This window comes from Chiloscyllium plagiosum, unplaced genomic scaffold (assembly GCF_037043375.1).
Source record: "Chiloscyllium plagiosum isolate Xiang-an unplaced genomic scaffold, Cpla_swu_hap1 HiC_scaffold_11, whole genome shotgun sequence".
In the NCBI taxonomy this organism is placed as follows: Eukaryota; Metazoa; Chordata; class Chondrichthyes; order Orectolobiformes; family Hemiscylliidae; genus Chiloscyllium; species Chiloscyllium plagiosum.
This window is the reverse complement of record NW_028270149.1, coordinates 28,521,450-28,548,208: the sequence shown is the minus strand read 5'-3', so window position 1 is coordinate 28,548,208 and position 26,759 is coordinate 28,521,450. Positions and strand designations below refer to the sequence as shown.

Here is a 26,759-nt window from a genome sequence, read left to right as displayed (position 1 = left end):
TAAAGAGCAAGAGCTCATTGGAGACCACAGCTTAGCTCTAAATACTGCGTATTTAGAAACAGAACTGTCAGAAATAGCTTACTAAACCAATGCTAGTGTTACAAACCTCTGTAATTAAACCTGTCTGCTACAAGTTGCACACTAACTTTACTGACCAGGATCAAGTTAAATGACAACCAAAGCTGGGATCCATGGCAATAAGACCCCTCATTGTATGTACTGGATGAAGTTATTGCATGTGTCACCATTTTTAACCTCCCCTACATATCACAAGATGACATTAACAAATAAAACACTCCAGTAAATCTCAGTCAATTCTGTACTGTTCCTTGCACCATGAAATGTAACAAAATACACAAATACCATGTTTACCAATATCAATAGGCTCACTGTACAAGTTAATTAAACTGAAACAGGACAAATTGCTTTTAGACGCTGCATGTACATATAATGAACTGATACACTTACAAATTTCCTCATTGATTGGACAGAGGGGAGATATTCCCCCATCTCTCATTCTTCCAGAATTCTTTATGTCAGGAATTAGCCCATGGACCTGCCAATAAAATCCCCCATTTTCAATAAGGAGCAGTTTCCACTGCAATAACATTGTCATTTTAGCTCATCCTCCTGTTCAGTGTTTCTGAACAAAACCCATTCCAACATTTTTGACATGAGTAACTCTAGGAAGCGCTGCATGACCTGTATTGTCTCATATTAATCTCGTATGTCAGAACACATAATCCTTAGCTGAATGGTATTCCAAATAATTGACATGAAATAACACACCAGCCAGCTTTGCCTGTGAGTTAACAACTTGAGAGCTGAATACAAATGAAAGCAACATTATTTCTAGGTAAAATAGATAAAGATTCTGAACCAGTGAGCTTTGTTAGCCTTTAACTTCTAACAGAACAAGAAACAAATGTCGATATTATGACAGGATGACTCAGTGATGTTACATAATAACAGCCAATTTTAAAGAATTGTCTACAGAAAATGCTGGAAATGCACAGCAGATCTGGCAACACTGGTGCGGAAAGAGTTACAATTTCAGGTGGAGGATCATTCAAGACCAGTTCTATGAAAACCAGGAACCTGAAATGTTAATTTTACGTCTTTATATACCATTTTGATTCCATATATATGTAGTAGGTTATTACTGACTGGAGTGAGGCTATTTGACCTGCAAACCTTCAGTCTCCTTTTTGGTAGGCAGACATCATTTCTGATACTTTTCCATCCTCTGGCACAATTAGAGCTCCACTGATGTTTGTAAAAGTACATAGACAGAAACTCTGCTGTTTTGTTTCAAACATCCATTGTGATCCTCAGGTGTATGCCATCATTCCCCACTGATTTTTCTACTTTTAAGTCTGAGTAATATGTTTAGTAACACTTTGTTTTTGAGTGATAACCCCTGCTATACAGAGGTCTATGATCCCAAATTCTGTCCCTTCTTCGCTGAAGGCAGAAAACAGCAAAGATCACATGGGTAGTGCAATCAATTGGTTCCCTAAACTTGTCCTGCCAGTGAGCCATTTTATAGACAGTGGAACTGGAAGCAAACTGGTTGCCTTCAGAAAAGATCCAGCTTTTTTCTGTAAACAAATACCCCCAGTTAGGTGCCTGTGAATTTTGTTGTATGAGAAACATTGTTAAGTGGAGAAGAGCCCCCCTGCTCAGAAGGTTCTGGTTTTATAAAGCAAGGTGGTGGTTTGGGACTGAGAATGTAGTGCCGTTGGGAACCTAGCTATCCCCCCCTCATCACCACCACCACAGAGTGGCTTCTCCTTCAGCATTGCATCCTCTGCTTTCTTAAATATTTTGTCTCTGGTACGCTGAAGTCTACGTGCATCAGTGACTAGTGCTCAATGGTGCTATTGAGCTAGTGCCTGTCCAATGGGGCCACGTGCTTTCAGTGGTGACTACAGCCCCAGAAGCAGACACTAAATTGGTGGCCGCTAGCACTGAAGCCTCGTGTAGGCCTGTATTCTAGCATCACCCACTTTCTTCCAATGTCTGGTCATCTATCCAGTCAATAAATTCAGGCCAACGCCTACATCAAACTATAGATGATAATATCAATATATGGCCCTCTATATTATTCAATCCAATATTCACCTCACATATATATTAAAAGTTTGATTTACCTTTTCATTTCTATTCCAGACTCTGACAAATCCATACCTGCCACAAATACATTAAAATAAATCAATCCTTACTCATTTACTGCAGTCCTACTCGGCTGACTTCTCATGTCAATGGTTATAGGAAACAGATGGAGAAATTTTGGCATTTGGGAAATTTGAAACATCTGATAAACTGGGCTTTTGAAATGATCTCAGAGGTAATGACTGTACGATATTGTCAGTAAATGGAAAAGGCAAACCCAGGAGGAAATAAATTAACTTTTTATGAATTACACTCTAAGACTGGTATCAAGAAATACACAGATGAATGGATTAGACTCTGAGGAGGTAGAGGTAAGACGACTGATCTGTTTTAAGGAACAACTGGATGCAGGAATTCAGGACTAGAACTTATATGGATGGTTGAACTGAATTTCTTCATTTGTAACTAGTCTGCAAACTTGTAAACTGGAGTGAATCAACTTGCAGTGATTACTACTGCAGTGTGTTAAGGCCATTAGTCCCTACATTTGTATTATGGAGAATCAGCAGGGATCTCCACTGAAATACTAAAATGATGATGGACTGGCACTCTGGACATGAACTCATGACCTCAATTGCCCTTGACTGGAAGGAAGACAGCATGTCGAGAGATCTCAGAGACACCGTAATTGTCACCATCTTCAAGAATGGAGATTGGTCCGACTTTGGAAATTAGAGCGATTTTCCTTTCGTATGCCACGGGAAAGATCATTGTGAGAAACTTCCTTGACTGTCTCCCCTCAGTGCCTAATGTGTCTCAATGTGGCTCTCCCATCAAGAGGTACATGATTTTCAGTGTGCAACAAATCGAAGTGCAGAGAACAGCACAAACCTCTGTACATGGCCTTCATTGAGCTCACAAAAGGTCTTTGACTCTGTCAACTGTGAGGGATTGTGGAATGATGACATTTAAGCTTGTAATCCTCACGAATGAATCCACCACAGATCTAATACCAGTGAAAACTAGGGTCAAGCAGCACTATGTCATCACATCAACACTCTTCTCCATCCTCCTCACCACAACACTCCACCCCATCTCCATGAAGCTCCATATTGGAGAGAAGCTAACCTATAGGATGAGCATGAGACTATTTAACCTTTGACACATTCAGGCCAGAACCAAGACCACCCCAATGATCTTCTCTGCACTGCTAGGATAGACACAGTGTTCTTTTGTCCCCAGTATCTTTCCAATATCTCTGCTCCTGCATCACCTGCCACCAAGGCTCATGCTCTTCCACTCTCACTATTGCATGCAACATCTTTGCTCACTCACTCTCACCCACCTACAAGCTTAATTTTCCCCCATGGCTTCTGTATTGCTTATGCACTCACACAGAACACCTCACCTACCTTTCCCTCACTTTCGCCAACACTCACTCTGGTTTCCATCCTGCCCCGAACCTCTCATATTACTTACCTTGCACACCTTCTGGTGCTGCCTACTCATTCCATCGGAGTGCCTCACCATCTTTTGACCACTTGCAACAACACAAACAGCCATACCACCCACTTTCATCCTACTCAGTCCCTCCTTTTCTTCCATTACAGAAGGGAGCAACTCAGAGTAGGGCAGAAAGTGGTCAGATGGATGGACAGTTGCCTGACGCAGGAGACCTTCTCCCTTCTTCTCCTCAATGCCTGCTCCTACGGGGATGCAAGACATCCATTGCCCATTGGAGTTAATTACCACTCTTCACTCCACTGCAATGCTTCCCAAACAAGCCCATCAGAGGAGTGCCCATGAGAGTTGTGAGGGGTTGCTAAATACCAGAAACCAAAGTCCATGGATGAGGGGTGTGTGGCACTGGTGCCCATGGATCATGCTCTGATTTTTCAGCTCTTCCAAACCCCTGAATTGTCTGCTTTGGAGTTGCATGGCTAACCATGACCCACCCCCTAGCCTGCAGAGGCATGGAGCCCCTGACCAGACGCCTGACTGTGGCCAATCCCCTGAACTGGTAATTGGAGGCCTGACAACATGCAGGCTGTCTGTGATGAGCTAAATTTGCCAGATCCCCATTCCAACTTTCATAACGAGAATTCTCAAACCAACCTTGTTCGGTGCATTTGGTAAGATAGGAAGCAAATTGTGGTTTTAACAAGCCACTTGACAAACCATGATCCCCCTTAATTGGCAAATTGTTGCTATCTCAGGTGACACTTGTCTTGCCATTCGGCAGATGCCTAAAAAATGCAGCAATTTCTCACATTATTCAGTTACAAATCACAACATAGCCCATGCGATACAGGCCCCTTTAAAGTAGGATTCACCCACTGTGACATTTCTGGAGATGACAGAACTGGATAGGTACTTGTAACCTTTAAAACAGCTCTTTTATATGGACATTGCAGGTACTCTCTAAATATTCATAAGTGGAGTATGATCATTGAGATTTAATAACAGCTTGTTGTGTACAAATGCAAATGGAATACTGCCTGTTTTGTTTCTCCACTTGAGACCAATTTCTGGGTGCTAAGATGTGCACAAACTTGTAAATGCAGATGAAACACATTTATGATAATCATAACATTTAAATATATGCTTTGGGTAATTGTTGAACAAAAATGAGCATAGGTACAGATTGTGCAGTTTTGTTCAAGAATTTAAGATAAGAATTTGCTTATTGCAATTTCCATCAGAAGATGAAATTGCTGTAATGGGAGTTAACATGCTAAAAAGGGCATTGTCTGGGCGGCACGGTGGCACAGTGGTTAGCACTGCTGCCTCACAGCGCCAGAGACCCGGGTTCAATTCCCGCCTCAGGCGACTGACTGTGTGGAGTTTGCACGTTCTCCCAGTGTCTGCATGGGTTTCCTCCGGGTGCTCCGGTTTCCTCCCACAGTCCAAAGATGTGCAGGTTAGGTGAATTGGCCATGCTAAATTGCCCGTAGTGTGAGGTAAGGGATAAATGTAGGGGTATGGGTGGGTTACGCTTCAGCAGGTCGGTGTGGACTTGTTGGGCCGAAGGGCCTGTTTCCACACTGTAATGTAATGTAATCTAATCTAGTCTATAAATTAATAGGTTTCATTAGCAATCATTATTTAACACTTTGAATTTGGTATTACATTGATAGTCTTTTTGGAAGAGGACAGATGAAATGAACATTTCACATTGGCATTGTGTTCTGTGTGAGTCAGAGGGTCTACCTGCTCACTGTGCGACACTGCACAACAATGCATATTAATATACCAGTTGTCCTCATCAATACTATGTCATACCAGAGTCATGAAATAATTACAGCAGGGAAGGAAACCATTCAGTCTGTTGACCCCCTGCTGGCTCTCTGCAAGTGTAATTGCAAGCCCCATTGCCTAGCCTTTTCTACATAGCCTACAATTTTTCTCTCTGCTGATATTTATCCTATTCCCTTTCAAAAGCCGCAGTTAGATCTGACACCACCAGCTTCACGCAGCACACTCCAGATTGTAACTGCTTGCTGAATAAGAAAAGTTTTCTTTCCTTAAGTTGTCTTTGTTTCTTTTGCCAAATACTTTAAAGCTGTGTCCCCTGATTCTTAACTGTTCCTACCATCAGGAACAGTTCTCCACGTACTCTGTCTCGGCTTATAACTTTGACCATCTCTTCAAACCTCCTCCCAACCTTCACTAAATTGTGCACAAGTAAGCTTAAAAGCAGTTGACATGAGCTCTTGTTATTTAGTTACCTGGTTCACGAAAATGGCAGGAGAGGTGTAGTTATTTTCATGTTAGTTCTCACTGAATAACCTTGTGGAACATTCACTAATGTAAGAGCAGAAATGGATATATGACCATGCAAGAGCAAACTTACCAGCTTGTTTGACATCAATTGCAAGACTGAAGTAGGAGTACAATGTCCAAAAAAAATCTATTGTTATTGTAAAGCAACATATTCAATTGTGACTGATGAGAAAATTATACTATACAAACAAGATTTGGAGGTGCCAGTGTTGGACTGGGCTGTACAAAGTTAAAAATCACACAACACCAGGTTATAGTCAAACAGGTTTAATTGGAAGCACTAGCTTTCGGAGTGCTGCTCCTTCATCAGTGGTTTCAAAAGCTAGTGCTTCCAATTAAACCTGTTGGACTATAATCTGGTGTTGTGTGATTTTTAACTTTATACAAACAAGGATGACGTATCAGGCCTTGCTGGAGTATTATGCTGGAAATCAAGCCCTGCTATTTCCCTTGTTATCATAAAAAATTTAGTAGTACCAAAATATGCAAAGTTCTCAATTTAGTTCACAGACACAGGTTAACATATAACATGAGCCAGGTTTCTGTACTTAACATAAATTCCTATTCATTACAAATAAATAGATTCAAACTTTAGGTAAACAGCAATAAACTGCCAACATATAACTATGAGGTAAGATGCTAACTCTTACAAATCTCTACCTGCACACATATAAGTACGTAGACACAGAGAGATAATAAAATGTTGGTGTTAAAAGGTGGAGGGAAAAACTGGGAAGGCTGTTCAATGCACCCTGTTCACTGATACAATTCCTCAGGAGTCCTTCATCAGGAGTGAGCTCATTCCGGATGAAGGTTTCCTCCCCGAAACGGTGATTTTCCTGCTCCTTGGATGCTGCCTGACCAGCTGTGCTTTTCAAGCACCACTCTAATCTTGACTCTGATCCCAGTATCTGCAGTCCTCACTTTCGCCAAGTCTCAAGAATGGCCTTGTTGCCTAGAAGCCAATTGAGGAGGAGAAAGTGAGGACTGCAGATGCTGGAAATCATAGTCGAAGAGTGTGGCGTTGGAAAAGCACAGCCAGTCAGGCAGCACCGAACAGGAGAGTCAATGTTTCATAAGCTCTTCATCAGGAATGGAGTTGCAGAGGAAATGGTCCCTCTGAAACACATATAGGGATGGGGAGGGGAATATATTCCTGGTAGTGGGGTCTGTTTGTAGGTGGCAGAAATGGCAGAAGTTGATGCATTGTATCCGGAGATTGGTTGGGGGGGACAGTAAGGTTCCGTCCTTGTTGTGGTTGGAGGGGGAGGGTTCAAGGGCGGAGGCACAGGAAGTGGAAGAGATGCGCTGGAGGGCACCATCGACCACGTGGGAGGGGAAATTGCAGTCTTTGAAGGAGGCCATCTGGGATTTTCTATGGTGGAATTGGTCCTCCTGGGAGAAGATGCGGTGAAGGCAGAGGAATTGGGTACAAGGGATAGCATTTTACAAAAGGCAGGGTGTAGTCTAGGTCGCTATGGGAGTTGGTTCGGTTTGAGGTAGATGTCAGTGATGAGTTGGTTGCCAGAAATGGAGATGGAGAGGTCCAGGAAGGGGAGGGAGGTGTCCGAGATGGTCCAGGTGAATTTGACGTCAGGTGGAATGTGTTCATGAAGTTGATGATCTGCTCAACCTTCTCATGGGAGCATAGGGTGGTGCTGATACAGTCATCAAAATAGTGGAGGAAAAGGTGCAGAATGGTGCCAGTGTAGCTGAGGAAAATGGACTGTTCCACATACTCGATGAAGAGGCAGATAAGGCTGGGGCCCATGCGGGTGCCCATGGCTATGCTTTTGGTCTGGAGGAAGTGGGAGGATTCAAAGGAGAAATTGTTGAGGGTGAGGACCAGTTCAGCCAATCGAATGAGTGTCAGTGGAAGGGTACTGGTAGGGACGTTGGGAGAGGAAGAAACGGAGGGCTTGGAGGCCTTCATCATAGCGGATGGACGTGTACAGAGACTGGATGTCCATGGTGAAGATGAGGCATTGGGAGCCTCATGGAGGAGGTGGAGGGCGTGGGTGGTGTCCTGAACGTATGTGGGGAGATCCTGGACCAAGGGGGACAGGATGGTGCCAAGGTATGCGGAGATAAGTTCAGTGGGGCAGGAGCAGGCGGAGACGATAGGTTGACCGGGGCTGTCAGGTTTGTGAATTTTGGGTAGGAGGTAGAACCGGACAGTGCAGGGTTCTGGGACGATGAGCATGGAGGCTGTTGGTGGGAGATCCCCTGGGGTGATGAGGTTGTGGATGGTCTGGGAGATGATGGTTTGGTGATGGGAGGTGAGGATGTGGTCGAGGGGGCAGTAGGAGGAGGTGTCCATGAGTTGGCACCTGGCTTCAGCAATGTAGAGATCAGTGAGCCAAACTATAACTGCTCCCGCCACCCCTTGCTCACTGGTTTGATGGAGAGGTTGGAGTTGGAGCAGAGGGAGTGGAGGGCTGTGCATTGTGAGGGTGAGAGGCCGGAGTGGGTGAGGTGATCAATGTCATGGCGGCAGTTAGAAATGAAGAGACTGAGGGTGGGAACAGACAAGTACGGGGTGTCCAGGTAGATGCGGTGTGAAGGAGGCAGGAGAAGGGGTCCTCAGAGGGTGGGTGAGAGTCCTGATGGAAAAAGTAACCATGGAGGCAGAGGCGGCAGAAGAAAAGTTCGAGGTCACAACACATGTTGAATTAATTGATCCAGGTGCATAGAGGGATGAAGGTGAGGCCATTACTGAGAACTGATTATTCATCCTCAGTGATGAGAAAGTCTGGGGGAATGGTAAACACATGGCAGTGCTGGGAGCTAGGACCTGGTGTGGGGCTGGAATTGGGAGTAGGGAGGCGGAGACTGTCTCTGTAGTGGGTGTGGTTATGGATCAGGGGTGATATCATCAATGGAAGATGAAGAGCTCATGCTTGAAACATCGACTCTACCGCTCCTCGGATGCTGCCTGACTGGCTATGCTTTTCCAACAACACACTCTTCGACTCAAAACCAATTGATGTCCTTAAGTGACCACATAAGGATTCATTCTACTTCTACTGGTATTCAACCAGAGGAGGACAGGGGTCATTCCATTGCGGGCAACTTGTCAAGTGTACTCTGTTGAGTATGCCTGTAGCCTGATGGGGGTGTTCCTTCTATTTGAATAGCCCAAGGTGCACAGAAACACCAGCTGGCAACATGAATTACCAAAAGGTGAAGATCCATAATAATAATAATAATAATAATAACACCAACCCTACTATAATGTCCCAGATTTTCCTGGACAAACCCACCTGACTCACTTTCTTTCCAGACTCCTGCAGTGAACCTACAGCTTAAGTTTCCATCCTGCTGACAATGCAAGTATGGACAGCTGTCAGTCAGAGGCAGGAAACCCCTCCTCCAATAGGCTGAAGATGAGAAACTGCGTAATCTTTGTGCTTGTGCACCTATCGATAGGACGTAGAATCCCATCTTGACCATGTTTTAAGCACTTTTCCTCAAGTTTATATTCCAAATACCAAGTCTAGTCCTTTTTAAAATTTTACAATCCAGTGTTTACTTTTTATTTTTATTCCTATCAAATGTACAAATCACATTTCTCCACATCTGGCTTCTATCACCTAAAGCAATAAACTACATAAAGCTTCTGACGTCAACTACAGCCTCCTTCAAATGTGCCAAACTTCTTAGTTCAGTTCAAATTTTGACATCTGGTCCCTCAAATCTGACAGTGAGGAGATAATTTATATAGACACTGAAAAGTCAAGGAGGTGTACAAATTCCTATCAATGTGGGGAGTGTCTCTAATGACCTGCTTCAGTTCAATAATCTTCCATTAGCCATTATCTTTTCTTAGAAAAAACACTTTGGGCAACTATCTTTTTATGATGCCACATGCATTCTCATTTTATCAACAAACTTTCAATCTGACAATGAGTTCCAAATTATATTATACCAGTGCATTACAAACATCCATCCAAGAAAAGCACAGACAAAATAATGGTACAATCCAAATGAAATTTTACAAAGTAATAGTGTGCTCTACACTTATTTTTGTGGCAGCGTCAGACCTTGCATGTATCCCCAAAATGTATAACTTGGTTAACATATGCCTTTTCTCTTTTGTTCTGGTATATGGGAGCCACAGGATGTCAGCAAGTAGGAGTGACAACTAAAATTCCAGCATTTAGATCACAGAACGGTTAGTGCACAAAAGAAGAACATTCAGACTGTTGTATCTACTGCTTCAGAAGACTGGCACAATGCACCCAGTGCTATTGCCTGACCTTCTCCCCATTACCCTGCACAATCTTTTTCAGCTAATGATCTAAATCACCCTCAAAAAGCATTGATTGAATGACAAGCAGACAGTGCTTTCCAGGAGTGAGCCTCTCGCGTGGTGAAATATTTTCTCACCGTGTCTCAATTGCTTATTTTGCCAATTATCTTAAATTTGTGCCCTCTCATTCTTGATTGCTCTGCAGTGATTATATTGGTGGACCTCACAGAATACAAGTTTCCTAATTGGACTAGATTAACAGCCCAATTCAGAGAGCCCTGTGTTATGGACTAGGTAAAACCACTCAAAACATTCTTATTCAGGCAGCACCACACCATAACTTTGCAATTTGTATTGGTAAGTGTACAGTGAAAATTACCCGGAGATACCTAGGTTGACAACTAGATTTTAAAACAGAAAAATTTATTCACAAAGTTATACAATGAAACACTAAGAACAGAATAAAGAACCCCTACAGAACTCAATCCGACTAGACTTAATTATGTTGTTTCGAATATACACAATAAGCTAACTCCCTTTAAAAACCAGTATAAATGGAACACATGCTTACAGGTTGAAGTTGACTGGCAGAAAAGAGAGAATTTCCACACAACTCCCTGTTGAACTTCCCAGTTCAAGATTGAACTAAAACTGCTCAGCTCAGCTACAGAGCTGACCATTCCCCTTTCTTTATACAGGTCACTTCTAAAACATGACCACATTGGCCTGAAGTCTCAGCTGTTTACATATAAACAATAGGCCTCTCAAGATCCTTTTCATCTCTGTACCAAACTAGACTGATCAGAGCCTGGCCCAGTTTATTGCCCCTCCTAAAAATAATCAAAGACAGAGTCTCCTTGAGCCAAGGAACAGCTTTTAGTAAAAAAGGGACTAGCTTAGTGACACCTGGTTGACAGATAAAAAAAAAGGAGTGTCAGACATTCTTACACTCAGAGCTGGCTCTGAGGGTGCTCGTCCAGTGTCAAGGACTTTACATATAGAAATAAAGGGGAACTTAGTGACAGGATACTGGCCTCTGTAGAGTTATTTAAGTTCCAGAATGGAAGCAGATGTCCAATACCTACTCTGTTAAAACCCCTCATGAATTCAATTACCTCCCTAAGGAAAACAGAGTCTTAATTTCTCCATTCTCTCTACATAACTGAAGTCCCCTTATGGTGGAACCAGTCCCCTGAACTTTTGTATAGAGAATAAATGGTGAGGAAATTGAAGTTTTGAGAGGTCATGCTGAATAGGAAAACAACTATACAAAGCAGTAAGGAAATTAATCTAATACCAATAATCAATACTGAGAGATAAATATAACTATTATTATAGCCTCTAAAACAGTTTCAGTGACCAGAGCTCCAATTCCAGGAAGTAAAAGCGAAAGTATGGCAAAGAATTGCCCTTCCAATCAGAGGCCATTCCTATTGTACATTTGTAGCTGATAGGCTCATAGCAGTGAATGTAGAAGGGAAATGACCTCAGATTGGAAGGCCAGTGAACTATGGGAATGCAAGTAGTGAGTTTAGCCTTATCCTTGCACATTTGGAATGACAACAGCACTGGAGTGGGGGTTGGGGGGTGGGTGGGTTTGCTGTGTTGAGACTGCAAGCGATGAGTTACCTACTAAGTAGGTGCTGGAGAGGGGGTCAAGGGGGTGAAGGTGAAGTTCTCTCTTTCATGCTCAGGCACCAAAGTGCCACCCCCACTGCCACCAGCCCCAAAAAGCAGCAGTCAAGATAGTGAAGCCAGGGATGCAAATGCAATGTCTGTATCAAGTAAACCCTGATTAGCTTGGGGCCCGATCCCCATTCCATTCCATGGTGATCAGATATAGAGCTTGTATTTTTTTTAAAATCTAGCTCTGTTCCTTGGTTAGCACTGCTAGGTGCCATTTTTTTTAAGGAGTCATCTCTATCAAATACTCCTTTATTTAAGGAGGTTTATTGCTTTTTGTTTAAAATCTGAAATTCATGCTTACAATTTTGTCAAAAACTTACCCTTACAAGCAAGAAATAAATTGAAACAAGAAACCCCACATGAAAAAGATTAGAGAACCTTTCTCGTGACTACCGCAAGAAGATTGATTTTGTAGAGATTGTAACGAGGTCAACCAGGTATACCTCATAGAATGAGTTCCCTGATTGGACCAAGCCAACCAGAGAGCCCTGACTGACAAATAATATCAGAAGTGTCCGATGAATCAGAGCTGGCTCTGAGGGAGCTGGATCAGTGTCAAGGACTCTTAACGTGTAAATAAATGGTAACTTGGTGACATAATACAAGCTTCTGTGGGAGTTATTTAAGGTCTATTTTCCCCTTCTTCCTGATGACCATATTGTTAGGCCACTTTTGAAATATTGTGTGTAATTCTGGTTTCCCTCCTATCAGAAGGATGTTGTGAAACTTGAAAGGGTTCAGAAAAGATTCACAAGGATGTTGCCAGAGTTGAAGGTTTTGAGCTATAGGGAGGGACTGAACAGGCTAGGGCTGTTTTCCCTGTAGCGTCGGAGGCTGAGGGATGACCTTATAGAGATTTATAAAATCATGAGAGGCATGGATAGGATAAATAGAAAAGGTCTTTAAAAGTCATGTGGGAAGAATCAATTATCGATGAGTTTTTGACACATGTAAAGCTCAGTATTGACTTCAGGCACAATTCAATTGAACTCAGCAGGCTAGGTTTTTGTACAAAATACTTCATCTTGAAATTTGTCAGTCTACAGATAATTACAAACACTCAAGCAGAGCAAACATGCAGATTAGTAGGCTTAAAAAAGGGGGAAAATACCTGCACAGGGTCACAGGTAGATAATTAAACACCAAGCAGTAAAACTCAAGCTGTGATTATTAAAATAACATATTAAAGACAACTGTTTCAATATCCTCTATGGTCAAGGGGGAGTGAAATAACAATCAGTTGTTCCTGCTATGCAGGAAATCATGAGGTAACTTAATCTCTTGACTAAATTTGAAACCTATAATTGAAGCTTTTAGAAATCATATCAAAGGGAAATTACAAAATTAGCATATATAGCTATCCTCCAGTTAAATCAGTGAAGCTTGAGCAACATTCAAGGGATGGTGCTGGAGGGCATGGGGAAATTGCAAATGTTACATTTCTTTTGAAAAGAAAAGATAAAGCCAGCAGCTGCAGGCCAATCCATTTAACCTTAGTATTGGGGAAGCAATGATAATTTTGGGAAAACATCAGTAGTCACTAAGGCAAACATGAACTAATTAAGGGCGTCAGTATGGATTTGTTAATTGGTTCTTGGGTAGGCCAAAAATAAGATACAAAATTTATTAACCAACTGATATTTATTTACATTTACTGATGCCTTTCTACTGTTCTCTATATCTTTGTTCTAGCATTTAAAACTGTAGCTCAAATCTAATCTGTGAACCGACATGTGGCATCACAAATGACTACTTCAGCAACACCATGAATGAATTGTTCCACCATAGAAAATCAAGCCGATTGAAGGATCACCTCGAATATTGTGTTCAGGTTGACATGAAAGTATCTTTCAAAACGCAAGCAGCTATCAGAACGTGGTGACAGGCAAATAATATATTGAACTGTACCTACGAGGAAACCAATATATTATATAATAGAACCAGTGTTCAAAGTAAATGGAACACTAACATTCAGTGAGATGTAGGATATAGTTCTCTCTACTCCTTAACAGTATGCTTCAATTTAAATCAGTGTTACAATTTAGCTTTTCCCACATGAAGTGTTATGGGCCACTTATTCCAGAATTAGGGATAGCTATAGGCCACAAAACCTATGCTGTTAAGAACCAGGCAGATATGCCTCACATTCATTTCAGACGAAAGCTGTACAGTCAGTAGTCAAAATGAAGCTTTAACCCATCAGATCTGAGCTGTGCCTAAATCTGAGATGAAGGGAAACTATGCAAGAAATTGAATAAATCTTATTAGAGACTGAATGAAACCAAGTCAAGTTTTTTTAATATGCAAAAGTACTCACATTTATTAATTACTGAACATTTTATTTTCAACTAAAACATACTCTTTGTTGATATTTCAAATAATTTTTTGAAGTGATAAATTATAAGGAGTATTATAGTGTATCACTTATTCTTGCTTTCATTGCCAAATAACAAAAATCTAAATCTCTCAAATTTGAGTATATGCATAAATGAAATCTGTTCCTTTCTCAAAAAGATAGGGAATTTTGCTCTGGACTTTCATTCATCCATCACAAACCACTCCTAGTTTTTGGTCATTCATTAGACTCTTTGCAATTTGTAAAGAAACCTGCAGAACCGCCAGGGCTGACATGGAGTACATCTAATTAAACCAAAAGAGAAAATGCTGGAAAATCTCAGCAGGTCTAGCAGCATCTGTAAGGAGAGAAAAGAGCTGATGTTTTGAGTCTAACTGACCCTTTGCCAAAGCTTTGCCAAAGTTAGACTTGAAACGTCAGCTCTTTTCTCTCCTTACAGATGCTGCCAGACCTACTGAGATTTTCCAGCATTCTCTCTTTTGGTTTCAGATTCCAGCATCTGCAGTAATTTGCTTTTATCTAATTAAACCAGTCTCTTGGAATATTCATGGTGTTTACAGAATATCTGTGGGTGTTAAGTAGATCAAGTTTAGACTTCTGAATGGCTTCACCTTTGTAAGCATGTTCTTCATGTCCATTAGTTACCAACAGCTTCCCTGGGACTAACTGATGCAAATAAATCAGGTAACCTGAACATATGGCAACATTTTTGCATGACACAGTCTGAGAGCATTGACCCAATCATTGGCAATACCCTCAGTAACAAAATTCCAGCTCCACACACTGTTCTTACACTTCTTTCTTTGTTTTGTGGTATGGTGCATTGTTGATGTGTCAAATGCAGCACCAATCAAAGCAGGTCATTGTGGTGAAGGGAATTGGGGATGGGGAGAATAAACAAACAATCAGCATCACAATCTCTGGAGAAGCAAATAGGATATCGATGAAGACAGATATTTAGGAAGGCAGGCCCAACTCATGTCAGACACACTGATTACAGTGTGATACAAAGAATGGCTCAGAGCTGAATTGCTGTTTATTGTTCAAATTCTTGTGTCTCCAGTTAAACTGTTAAAACATTTATCAGTAAACAGCCTTTAAAGGATCAAAACAAAGACAAAAATTACTAGTCATAACCATGATTTCAGAGAGGAAAGTCGAGTGACTTCTTTGAGAATCATAACTATTGATGCCACATTTCCACGTTTTTAAATTTTTTTTAAACACAACTCCATATTACAGTGACCATTTTTTTTAGTTAACAAAAAGAAGTCTTTCACCTACCCCTGCCCAATCTTTTCAAATCTTGTGTACTTCTTTTTGGGATCACCCACGCTCACTATGCTTCCTAGGACAAAAGTTCATATTAAGTGTCAAGATATTACAACTGTCACAAAAGACATTGCAAAAACAACATTTTTGTGAAGACAACTCTTTAAAAATAAAATGGTGGCATGTTAGAAAGGCAGATTCACCACATGCACTGCTTCCTTTGATGTAAATCTCTCCACTCAGTCTTTCTGTGCACTGAAAACATGAATATAATACTGTTCTGCTAATTGCGCAAATAAGGATTTAAAAAGGGATTCATATCATGATGAGCTGGTCTGCAGTGAGAATGAAAGAGGTTTAAATACATACTTAATTTTTCAAGAATCTCTTCATCTGTCATCTTGGATTTCTTCCTTTGCTTGTCCGTATTTCTGCAAAGCTGGCTGTTCAGACTGGTGGTGATGTTTTCAGGTGGTGTTGTGACTGGAGAGGTTGTCACATCTTTAACAGGAGCCACTGGCACAATGGGCTCAATCACTGAGCGGGTAAAAATCTGCAAAACAGAATTACAATCACTATCTCATCACAATTAACTCATTGCACATCTGTAAATTCTTCCCTGAATGCTCAGTCAATTTAGAACTGAACTGCACAAATCAAGGTGATTCTAATTCCATTGCGTAGGAACACAAGAGCAGGAGTGGACCATTCAGCCTGACGAGCCTTTCCTGTCACTCATTCATGGCTTATCATCCACCGAGAAGTCAGAATCAGATTTTACAGCATGGAGAAAGGTCCTTCAACTTATTGTGACTGCACCAGTGATCAAACATCCATCTATTCTAATCCCATTTTCCAGCACTTGGCCCATATACCTGTAAGCTATGACATTTCATCCAAATATTTTTGAAATGTCTTAAGCATTTCTGTCCCTATTACCCTTTCGGTAAGTGTGTTCCATATGCCCACAACCGAGTGAAAAACCTTTCCTCAGATCTTCGCTAAACTTCCTGCTCCTTACCCTAAAACTGCTTGTTACTGACTCCTCTACCAAGAGGAAAAGTTTCTCCCTTGTCTCTCCACCTCAGAACTTTGTACACCTCAATCAAATCCCTCACTAGGCTTCTCTGCTCTAAGGAAAATGGGTTGAGAGTGTGTTACTGGAAAAGTACAGCAGGTCAGGCAGCATCGTAGGCGCAGGAAAATTGATGTTTCCGGCCGGAGCCCTTCATCAGGAATGGAGGGTTGATGAAGGGCTCCAGCCTGAAATGTCAATTTTCCTGCTCCTCGGATGCTGCCTGACCTACTGTGCTTTTCCAGCAACATACTCAACTCTGATCTCCAGCATCTACAGTCCTCACTGTCTCCCTGTAAGGAAAATGGGCCTAGTCTATCTAGTCTCTCATTTTACCTATTTTCACATGCTAGCCCCATATTCCTTGATGATTTTCATTTCCGGAAATCTTGGCCTTGATTGATTGACCTTCAGCAGCCTGTTAGAGAAGAGAAATCCAAAGATTCTCAGCCCTTTCACTGAAGAAATTCTCATCACTGCCTGAAATGACCAGTCCCTTATTATGAGACAAATACTGAACTCACCAGAGTGAGGGAAAACATTCCAACGATAGCCACTTTGTCACAGACTGCAATACTTTCGTAAATTTCAATTAGATTTCCTTTCTTCCTGCGAGTCTCTAGAGTATACAAATCCAGTTCCTCAAATTTCTCCACATAAGAGGATCTGCCAACCGAGGTGTTAGTGTGAACATCTGTTGCACTCCCTCAATGCCACAAGAGGCCAGCACCAAGCAGGTTTCTCTGTGCATGCTGATTGTTGGGAGAGAATGTGGTTGGCCCATCAGAGGATGCCCAGCTGCAGAGTAACTCTACTCTAAGATGTCTTCTCCTAATGCCTCACAAATCCCATAACGAACAATCGTCAACCTTATTAAAAAGGAAGTTTTAATCTACTGCTGCTAGCTGTCACTGCTCCCTTGGAATAATTACGACATCAGAAGCTGCCAGCATCTCATTAGCACTTTGGTCCAACTCGTCCACGCTGACCAGACATCCCAATCTGATTTCGTCACAATTGCCAGCACTTGACCCATATTCCTCCAAACTCTTCCTATTCATAGGTCCATCCTGATCCCCTTTAGTCACAGGTGAGGTGCCGGAAGACTGGAGGTTGGCAAATGTGGTGCCACTGTTTAAGAAGGGCGGTAAAGATAAGCCAGGGAACTATAGACCGGTGAGCCTGACCTTGGTGGTGGGCAAGTTGTTGGAGGGAATCCTGAGGGACAGGATGTACATGTATTTCAAAAGGCAAGGACTGATTCGGGATAGTCAACATGGCTTTGTGCGTGGGAAATCATGTCTCACAAACTTGATTGAGTTTTTTGAAGTAGTAACAAAGAAGATTGATGAGGGCAGAGTAGTAGATGTGATCTATATGGACTTCAGTAAGGCATTCAACAAGGTTCCACATGGGAGACTGATTAGCAAGGTTAGATCTCATGGAATACAGGGAGAACTAGCCATTTAGATACAGAACTGGCTCAAAGGTAGAAGACAGAGGGGTGGTGGTGGAGGGTTATTTTTCAGACTGGAGGCCTGTGACTAGTGGAGTGCCACAGGATCGGTGCTGGGCCCTCTATTTTTTGTCATTTACATAAATGATTTGGATGTGAGCATAAGAGGTACAGTTAGTAAGTTTGCAGATGACACCAGATTACAACAGGATCTGGACCAGATGGGCCAATGGGCTGAGAGGTGGCAGATGGAGTTTAATTCAGATAAATGCGAGATGTTGCATTTTGGGAAAGCAAATCTTAGCAGGACTTATACACTTAATGGTAAGGTCCTAGGGAGTGTTGCTGAACAAAGAGATCTTGGAGTTCAGGTTCATAGCTCCTTGAAAGTAGAGTCACAGGTGGATAGGATAGTGAAGAAGGCGTTTGGTATGCTTTCCTTTATTGGTCAGAGTATTGAGTACAGGAGTTGGGAGGTCATGTTGCGGCTGTACAGGACATTGGTTAGGCCGCTGTTGGAATATTGCATGCAATTCTGGTCTCCTTCCTATCGGAAAGATGTTGTGAAACTTGAAAGGGTTCAGAAAAGATTTACAAGGATGTTTTCAGGGTTGGATGCTCTGAGCTACAGGAAGAGGCTGAACAGGCTGGGGCTGTTTTCCCTGGAGCGTGGGAGGCTGAGGGGTGACCTTATAGAGGTTTACAAAATTATGAGGGGCATGGATAGGATAAATGGACAACATCTTTTCCCTAGGGTTGGGGAGTCCAGAACTGGAGGGTATAGGTTTAGGGTGAGAGGGGAAAGATATAAAAGAGACCGAAGGGGCAACGTTTTCACGCAGAGTGTGGTCCGTGTATGGAATGAGCTGCCAGAGGACGTGGTAGTGGCTGGTACAATTGCAACATTTAAAAGGCATTTGGATGGGTATATGAATAGGAACAGTTTGGAGGGATATGGGCCGGGTGCTGGCAGGTGAGACTAGATTGGGTTGGGATATCTGGTGAGCATGGATGGGTTGGACCTAAGGGTCGGTTTCCATGCTGTACATCTCTATGACTATGACTCTAAATATTGTAATTGTACCAGCCTCCATCACCTTTTCCAGCAGCACTTTCTATACACGCAACACCCGCAGCATGAAAAAGTTACTCCTCAGGACCTTTTTAAAATCTTTCCCCCCTCATCTTAAACCACCCTCCATGCTCTCACACCCTAGGAAAAACACCTTTGCTATTTATCCTATCCATGTCCCTCAAGATAGTATAAACCTCTAAGTCACCCCTCAGTCTGCGACGCTCCAGTGAAGACAGTCCCAGCCTATTCAGCCTCTGCCTGTAGCTCAAACCCTCTAGTCGCAGCAACATCCTTGTAAATCTTCTCTGCAACATCGCAAGTTTAACAATATCCTTCCTATAGAAGGGAGCCCAGAATTGAATGCAATATTCTAAAAGTAGCCTCTCATCTATGTCCTGTACAGCTGCAACATTATGTCCAACTCCTATACTCAATGTTCTGACCAATGAAGGCAAGCGTGCCAAATACACCCAGTCTATCTGCAACTCCACTTTCAAGGAAATATGCTCCTGAATCCCTAGATGTCTTTGTTCAACAAGACTCACCAGGGCCCTGCTATAAAGTGTTTAAGTCCTTCTCTGATTTGTCTTATCAAAATGCAACACCTCACATTTATCGAAATTAAACTCCATCTACCACTCCTCAGCCCATCTGATTAAAGTCCCATAGTACTCTGAGGTAACCTTCTTCACTGTCCACTACACCACTTTTTTGGTGTCATCTGCAAACTTACTAACCACACCTCCTATATTACGTCCAGATCATTTACATAAATGACGAAAAGCAGCAGATCCAGTAAGATCCTTGTGACACACCTCTGGTCATAGCTGAAAATGTGTTGCTGGAAAAGCACAGCAGGTCAGGCAGCATCCAAGGAACAGGAGAATCAACGTTTCGGGCATGAGCCCTTCTTCAGGAAGGGCTCAGGACCTCTGGTCATAGGCCTTGCAGTCCTAAAAGCAACCCTCCACCACCACCCTCTCTCTCCTACATTCAAGTCCATTTTGTATCCAAATGGCTGGCTCTCCCATGTGATCTAACCTTACTAACCAGCCCACCATGTGGAACACTTTGTTTAAGTCCAAATAGTCAGGTCTACCACTCTGTCTTCATCAATCTTCTTTGTCACCTCTTCAAAAATCTGGATCAAGTTAGTGAGACATGATTTCTCATGCACAAAGCTATATTAACTAGCCCTAATCAACCCTTGCCTTTCCAAATGTATGTAAATCCTGTCCCTCAGAATCAGTTCCAACAACTTACCCACTATTGACATAAGGCTCACCGGTGTATAATTCTCTGGGTTTTCCTGACAGCCTTTATTAATAATTAGCTATCCTCTAGTCTTCCAGTGCCACACTTATGGCTGTTGATACAAGTATCTCACGCAAAGTATTTGTTTGGTAACTCATTCATCTCCTGTGGTTCCACAAATAGACGGCCACATTGATCATTAAGGGGCCCTATTCTCTCCCTCTTTACTGTTGGGCCATTAATGTATTTTCAGAATCTCACTAGATTCTCCTTAACTCTATTTGCCAAAGCTATTGTCATGTCCCTTTTTTGCCTTCCTGATTTCCCTCTAGTATAATCCTGTAGCTCTTATACTCTTCCAGGGATTCACTCAATCCCAGCTATTTACACCTGATATATATCTCCTTCTTTTTCTTGACCAGAACCTCAATTTCTCTCATCATCCAGCATTCCCATTAGGTAAGTGGTGAGTTTTGGTCAAGGTCAGAGATGGAGGCTGGTGCTTTCTGCTGACTGCTGATTACCAGCCATAACAACTGCCTAGGCTCACATTACAAAACTTAGCAGACTAAAAATCCACAAAATTTTAGCACTCCGTCCATGTCAACACGAACAGTAGAAGAGGGGAGAACTGGGAGAGATGGAGGAGGAGGAAATATATAAGATTTTTGTTACTCTATATTCCTCCTCTATCATTATTTGCTTTTATATTTTCTTCTTGGTTCCCTTGCCCTTCAAACTCTTAACTTAATAGCTCGTTCAGGACTTAGATACAAAACGTTACAGGAGTTAAATAAATGGCAGGCACACGATTTACTCCACTATTAATGAGCCTGGAATTTCCTGGAAACGAGTGCCATAGTACTGCTGCATCAACAAGGCACGTCATTAATGTACGGCAGATGCTCCAGGAAATTAGGCTCATGTGAACTTTGTACCACACAAAAAAAAAGTCCTGGGTGGTTTCTGCCACCCCTATGTTACCCTCACCCAATTTTTTACATCTGTCTCTCCATTAAACTCAAAGATGTTCACAAGTTTCATAAATTGGCACCGTTTACTTACACCACTACTTTTAAAGACTAGGAAATAAACATATAAACACAATTGGTAACAACTTGGTTTGTTGTTCCAAGATTATGATGGAAAACAGTTGTTCATTGAGCACACTCAAAAAAACCCACTAAATTCTACATTTGGAAAAGTGCTGCAGATATTATTTCATTGCCTTCATAGTTATTGTACACAAAACCACTTTAGGATGTCCTGGAATTTGATTACGCAATGAAATAAAAACTGAAGCTTTAACAAATTTCTCAGAAATAGTTATAATACAAATTAATGAGACACAAACCACACTCGTGCAGTCATAATGGAAGCAAGTCTTGCAAAAACAACTTCTTCTCATGATTCCAACACTTGATTTTATGAAAATAATTAATACGTTGGTTTTAGATGGCAACTGTGACAGAAAGGTAATAGACTCCTACAGACACAGAGTCATAGAGATGTACAACATGGAAACAGACCCTTTAGTCCAACCTGTCCATGCTGACCAGATATCCCAACCCAATCTAGTCCCAGCTGCCAGCACCCGGCCCATATCCCTCCAAACCCTTCCTATTCATATACCCATCCAAATGCCTTTTAAATGTTGCAATTGTACTAGCCTCCACCACTTCCTCTGGCAGCTCATTCCATACACATGCCACCGTCTGCGAGAAAATGTTGCCCCTTAGGTCCCTTTTGTATCTTTCCCCTCTCACCCTAAATCTATGCCCTCTAGTTCTGGAATCCCCAAACCCAGGGAAAAGACTTTGTCTATTCATCCTATCCATGCCCCACATAATTTTGTAAACCTCTATAAGGCCACCTCTCAGCCTCCGATGCTCCAGGGAAAACAGCCTTAGCCTGTTCAACCTTTCCCTATAGCTCAAAACCTCCAACCCTAGCAATGTCCTTGTAAATCTTTTCTGAACCCTTTCGAGTTTCACAACATCTTTCCAATAGGAAGGAGACCAGAATTGCACGCTATATCCCAACAGTGGCCTAACCAATGCCCTATATAGCTGCAACATGACCTCCCAACTCCTGTACTCAATACTCTGACCAATAAAGGGAAACATACCAAATGCCTTCTTCACTATCCTATCTACCTGCAACTCCACTTTCAAGGAGCTGTGAACCTGCACTTCAAAGCTCCAAAGAACCTTTGCTGCAAAGTTATAACAATGCTCAAAGTCATTATGCTGGTCAGCAAAATGGGTTTTGCAGGAAGTTCTAGTCATTGCATCATAAAACATGAAAGTATATCTGCAAACTGTTCATCACCTTACAAAACTGATGCACAGCAGGCAATAGTCTTTAAATGGGCACCTAGGTCATAAAGGTCCCACCAAATGAAAGAGAGGGCAACATGATGATCAAACCTGAGTGATTGCATTGCTCACCTTTGGGAATGGACACTTCAGGAATGCTATATTGGGTTGGGATGGGGGTGGTGGGATTTCTTTTCCTCCAGCAAAACCCTCTTTCTTACATCGGGCCATCTGTTCCTTATTTTAACAGTTGTTTCTTTCTTCATCCTTTCCTGATATGATGACACTATGGCTTTAGCTTTCATTCAGGAATCAGCCTAGTGGACCTTCTCTGAATAGATTCCAATACAATATTTCCTTCTTTAAGCAAAGGAGACCACAACTATATACATAGTATTCCAGGTTCATTTTTATCAATGTTGAAACTTTATTGCTGGAACAGCACAGCAGGTCAGGCAGCATCCAGGGAACAGGAGATTCGACGTTTCGGGCACAGGCCCTTCTTCAGGAATGAGCAGAGAGTGTTCAGCAGGAGAAGATAAAAGGTAGGGAGGAGGGACTTGGAGGAGGGGAGTTGGAAATGTGATAGGTGGAAAGAGGTCAAGGTGAGGGTGATAGGTCGGAGTAGGGTGGAGGCGGAGAGGTCAAGAAGAAGACTGCAGGTCAGGAAGGCGGTGCCGGGCTGGAAGGATCCGGCTGAGACAAGGTGGGGGGAGGGGGGATGAAGAAACTGGTGAAGTCCAAGTTCATCCCCTGCGGTTGGAGGGTTCCCAGTCGGAAGATAAGACGCTCCTCCTCCGACCGTCGGGTTGTTGTGGTTTGGCGGTGGATGAGTCCAATGACCTGCATATCCTCGGTGGAGTGGGAGGGGGAGTTGAAATGCTGTGCCACAGGTTAGTTGGGTTGGTTCGTCCGGGTGGCCCAGAGGTGCTCTCTGAATCGCTCCGCAAGTAGGCGGCCTGTCTCCCCAATATAGAGGAGGCCACACCGGCTGCAGCGGATGCAGTAGATGATGTGGGTGGAGGTGCAGGTGAATCTGTGGCGGATATGGAAGTTTCCCTTGGGGCCTTGGAGAGAAGTGAGGGGGGAGGTGTGGGCGCAAGTGTTGCACCTCCTGCGGTTGCAAGGGAAGGTGCCGGGAGTGGTGGTTGGGTCGGTGGGGGGTGTGGATCTGACAAGGGAGTCGCGGAGGGAGTGGTCTCTACGGAAAGCTGATAGGGGAGGGGAGGGAAATATATCCTTGGTGCTGGGGTCTGTTTGGAGGTGGCGGAAGTGACGGCGGATGATGCGCTGTACATGGAGATTGGTGGGGTGGTAGGTGAGGACCAGTGGGGTTCTGTCCTGGTGGCGGTTGGAGGGGCGGGGCTCAAGGGCGGAGGAGCGGGAAGTGGAGGAGATGCGGTGGAGGGCACCGTCGACCACGTCGGGGGGGAAATTGCGGTCCCCCCCGACGTGGTCGACGGTGCCCTCCACCGCATCTCCTCCACTTCCCGCTCCTCCGCCCTTGAGCCCCGCCCCTCCAACCGCCACCAGGACAGAACCCCACTGGTCCTCACCTACCACCCCACCAATCTCCATGTACAGCGCATCATCCGCCGTCACTTCCGCCACCTCCAAACAGACCCCAGCACCAAGGATATTTTTCCCTCCCCTCCCCTATCAGCTTTCCGTAGAGACCACTCCCTCCGCGACTCCCTTGTCAGATCCACACCCCCCACCGACCCAACCACCACTCCCGGCACCTTCCCTTGCAACCGCAGGAGGTGCAACACTTGCGCCCACACCTCCCCCCTCACTTCTCTCCAAGGCCCCAAGGGAAACTTCCATATCCGCCACAGATTCACCTGCACCTCCACCCACATCATCTACTGCATCCGCTGCAGCCGGTGTGGCCTCCTCTATATTGGGGAGACAGGCCGCCTACTTGCGGAGCGATTCAGAGAGCACCTCTGGGCCACCCGGACGAACCAACCCAACCAACCTGTGGCACAGCATTTCAACTCCCCCTCCCACTCCACCGAGGATATGCAGGTCATTGGACTCATCCACCGCCAAACCACAACAACCCGACGGTCGGAGGAGGAGCGTCTTATCTTCCGACTGGGAACCCTCCAACCGCAGGGGATGAACTTGGACTTCACCAGTTTCTTCATCCCCCCTCCCCCCACCTTGTCTCAGCCGGATCCTTCCAGCCCGGCACCGCCTTCCTGACCTGCAGTCTTCTTCTTGACCTCTCCGCCTCCACCCTACTCCGACCTATCACCCTCACCTTGACCTCTTTCCACCTATCACATTTCCAACTCCCCTCCTCCAAGTCCCTCCTCCCTACCTTTTATCTTCTCCTGCTGAACACTCTCTGCTCATTCCTGAAGAAGGGCCTGTGCCCGAAACGTCGAATCTCCTGTTCCCTGGATGCTGCCTGACCTGCTGTGCTGTTCCAGCAATAAAGTTTCAACTTTGATCTCCAGCATCTGCAGACCTCACTTTCTCCTCATTTTTATCAATACCTTGTATGCTTTCCCAGCATTTATACTATTCTCTTGCAACTCCTGTATCTACTAGTCATGTAGTTACTTTAATTTTTTTAACAATTGGATATTTCAAGTTGACAGCATCCTGAATGAGGATGGGAATTGCTACAGAGTAATGACCAAATCCAAACTGTGTTTATATCTGAGGCCAAAATCTTTTTGTGATCTCTGACATATCTGGCAGAAACATGTTCCACTGACCGATTTGGTGTGTTCTGGTCGTGGCGCTATCACTGGCGGTGGCATGTTGTCATCATCGTCATCATCTTCATCATCATCCTCTGACACGGGTGGTACAACTGGTGGTTCTGATGCTATCTTGGTGTTCTGTAACATACAGAACAGCGTTACAGGTTTTGTTTTTAGAATTTCTTTTTCATTTTTGAGAAAGAATCAATGGTTACAATGAAAACCACAACAACTTATTCCTGCTGCAATAACTATATTTTTGATATACAGGAGGACAAAATATTAACCTCCACTTTTTGATTCTTTATTTCACACAAGGTACAGATGAGGAGCAAATCAATTTTATCCTCAGGGATAAAATAGTCTTCACTTGTAAACATTTGATGAGAAAGTAGATCTGGAGAAGATGTTTTTTCAAAAAAGTTACTTATTTATTTAGTAATTCTGAACCTTATTCCCATATGAGCTGCAATGTCATGACAATGGAGTTAGGTTCATGGAACCATTCTTTTCTTATATCATTAACAAAATCGGAGAAAATTCCAACATGTAAAATAAGTGAAAAACCTGTTAGTAACAATCAAAACAGGTAAATTTTCAGATTGGATGGAGTTGTATGGAGGAAAAGAAAATCTTGAAACAAATTGCTTGAAAGTGGTGGACCTGGTTCATTATTGGATTTTAAAAGGGTAGATTTCAGAAGAAGTAATGATTGTTTCTCACTTCAAGCTCGTTCCCTGTTCTCATCAGCACTCACTTCAGAAGTCTGTCTTACAGGCAACAATTAAAACACAGCAACAAAATAAATGGGCAGAAATCTTCAAAGTGTATTTGAAATAAGAGTTATTCACAAGACTTTGCTTTCACTCAGAAGTTTGGCAAGATAGTTTCTTCTAGCTTAATTATTTCCTGTTTTAAGCAGAACTCTCATTGTATATTATTCTCTCCACTCCTTCTACAAATCAATGTTTCAGCCACAACTAAGGAGGGAGGCCTCACTTCCACTCACAGCTTTATCCAATTGGCAGCCATGTTGGAAAGAAGCAGCATGTTACCAGATGTTTGCAGTGCTTCCTGTGCTGCTAGCCCTCAACCCAAAATCCCCATCCCCTCTCCACACCACTGTCTTGCAAATCAAATGGATGGAGGAGGGGGTAAAACACCATTAATGCCTAGTGAGAGAGAAAGAGGACAATATAGTTTAGGGGGTGTGGGGGAGGGGGGGCACCAAATTGAATGCTTTCCATCCTCACATAACAAAGCTGCTTTTGTTGCCAATATACAATTTACTGTTTCAATAACAGACTGTAAAATAATGGAGTATCTACTGAATCAATGAACTTATATTAAGCTCTTCGATTTTAGTATCAAATGCATCAATACTCTCACTTAGAGAC

The 26,759-nt window shown here is 43.0% G+C and overlaps 1 protein-coding gene across 6 annotated transcripts in view; it reads right to left on the bottom strand.

Annotated features, from left to right (window-relative positions):
* LOC122557344 (serine/threonine-protein kinase PAK 3) overlaps positions 1-26,759 on the bottom strand; it is a 244,078-nt gene that overhangs the window by 38,133 nt on the left and 179,186 nt on the right. For all 6 annotated transcript variants that reach the window (XM_087991933.1, XM_043704954.2, XM_043704956.2 and 3 more), the window contains 3 exons: positions 25,375-25,500; positions 15,834-16,017; positions 15,477-15,540 (listed from right to left, as the gene is read on the bottom strand). In XM_087991933.1, coding sequence (XP_087848059.1) covers positions 15,477-15,540; positions 15,834-16,017; positions 25,375-25,500 — 374 coding nt within the window. The remainder of the gene's footprint in view (positions 1-15,476; positions 15,541-15,833; positions 16,018-25,374; positions 25,501-26,759) is intronic.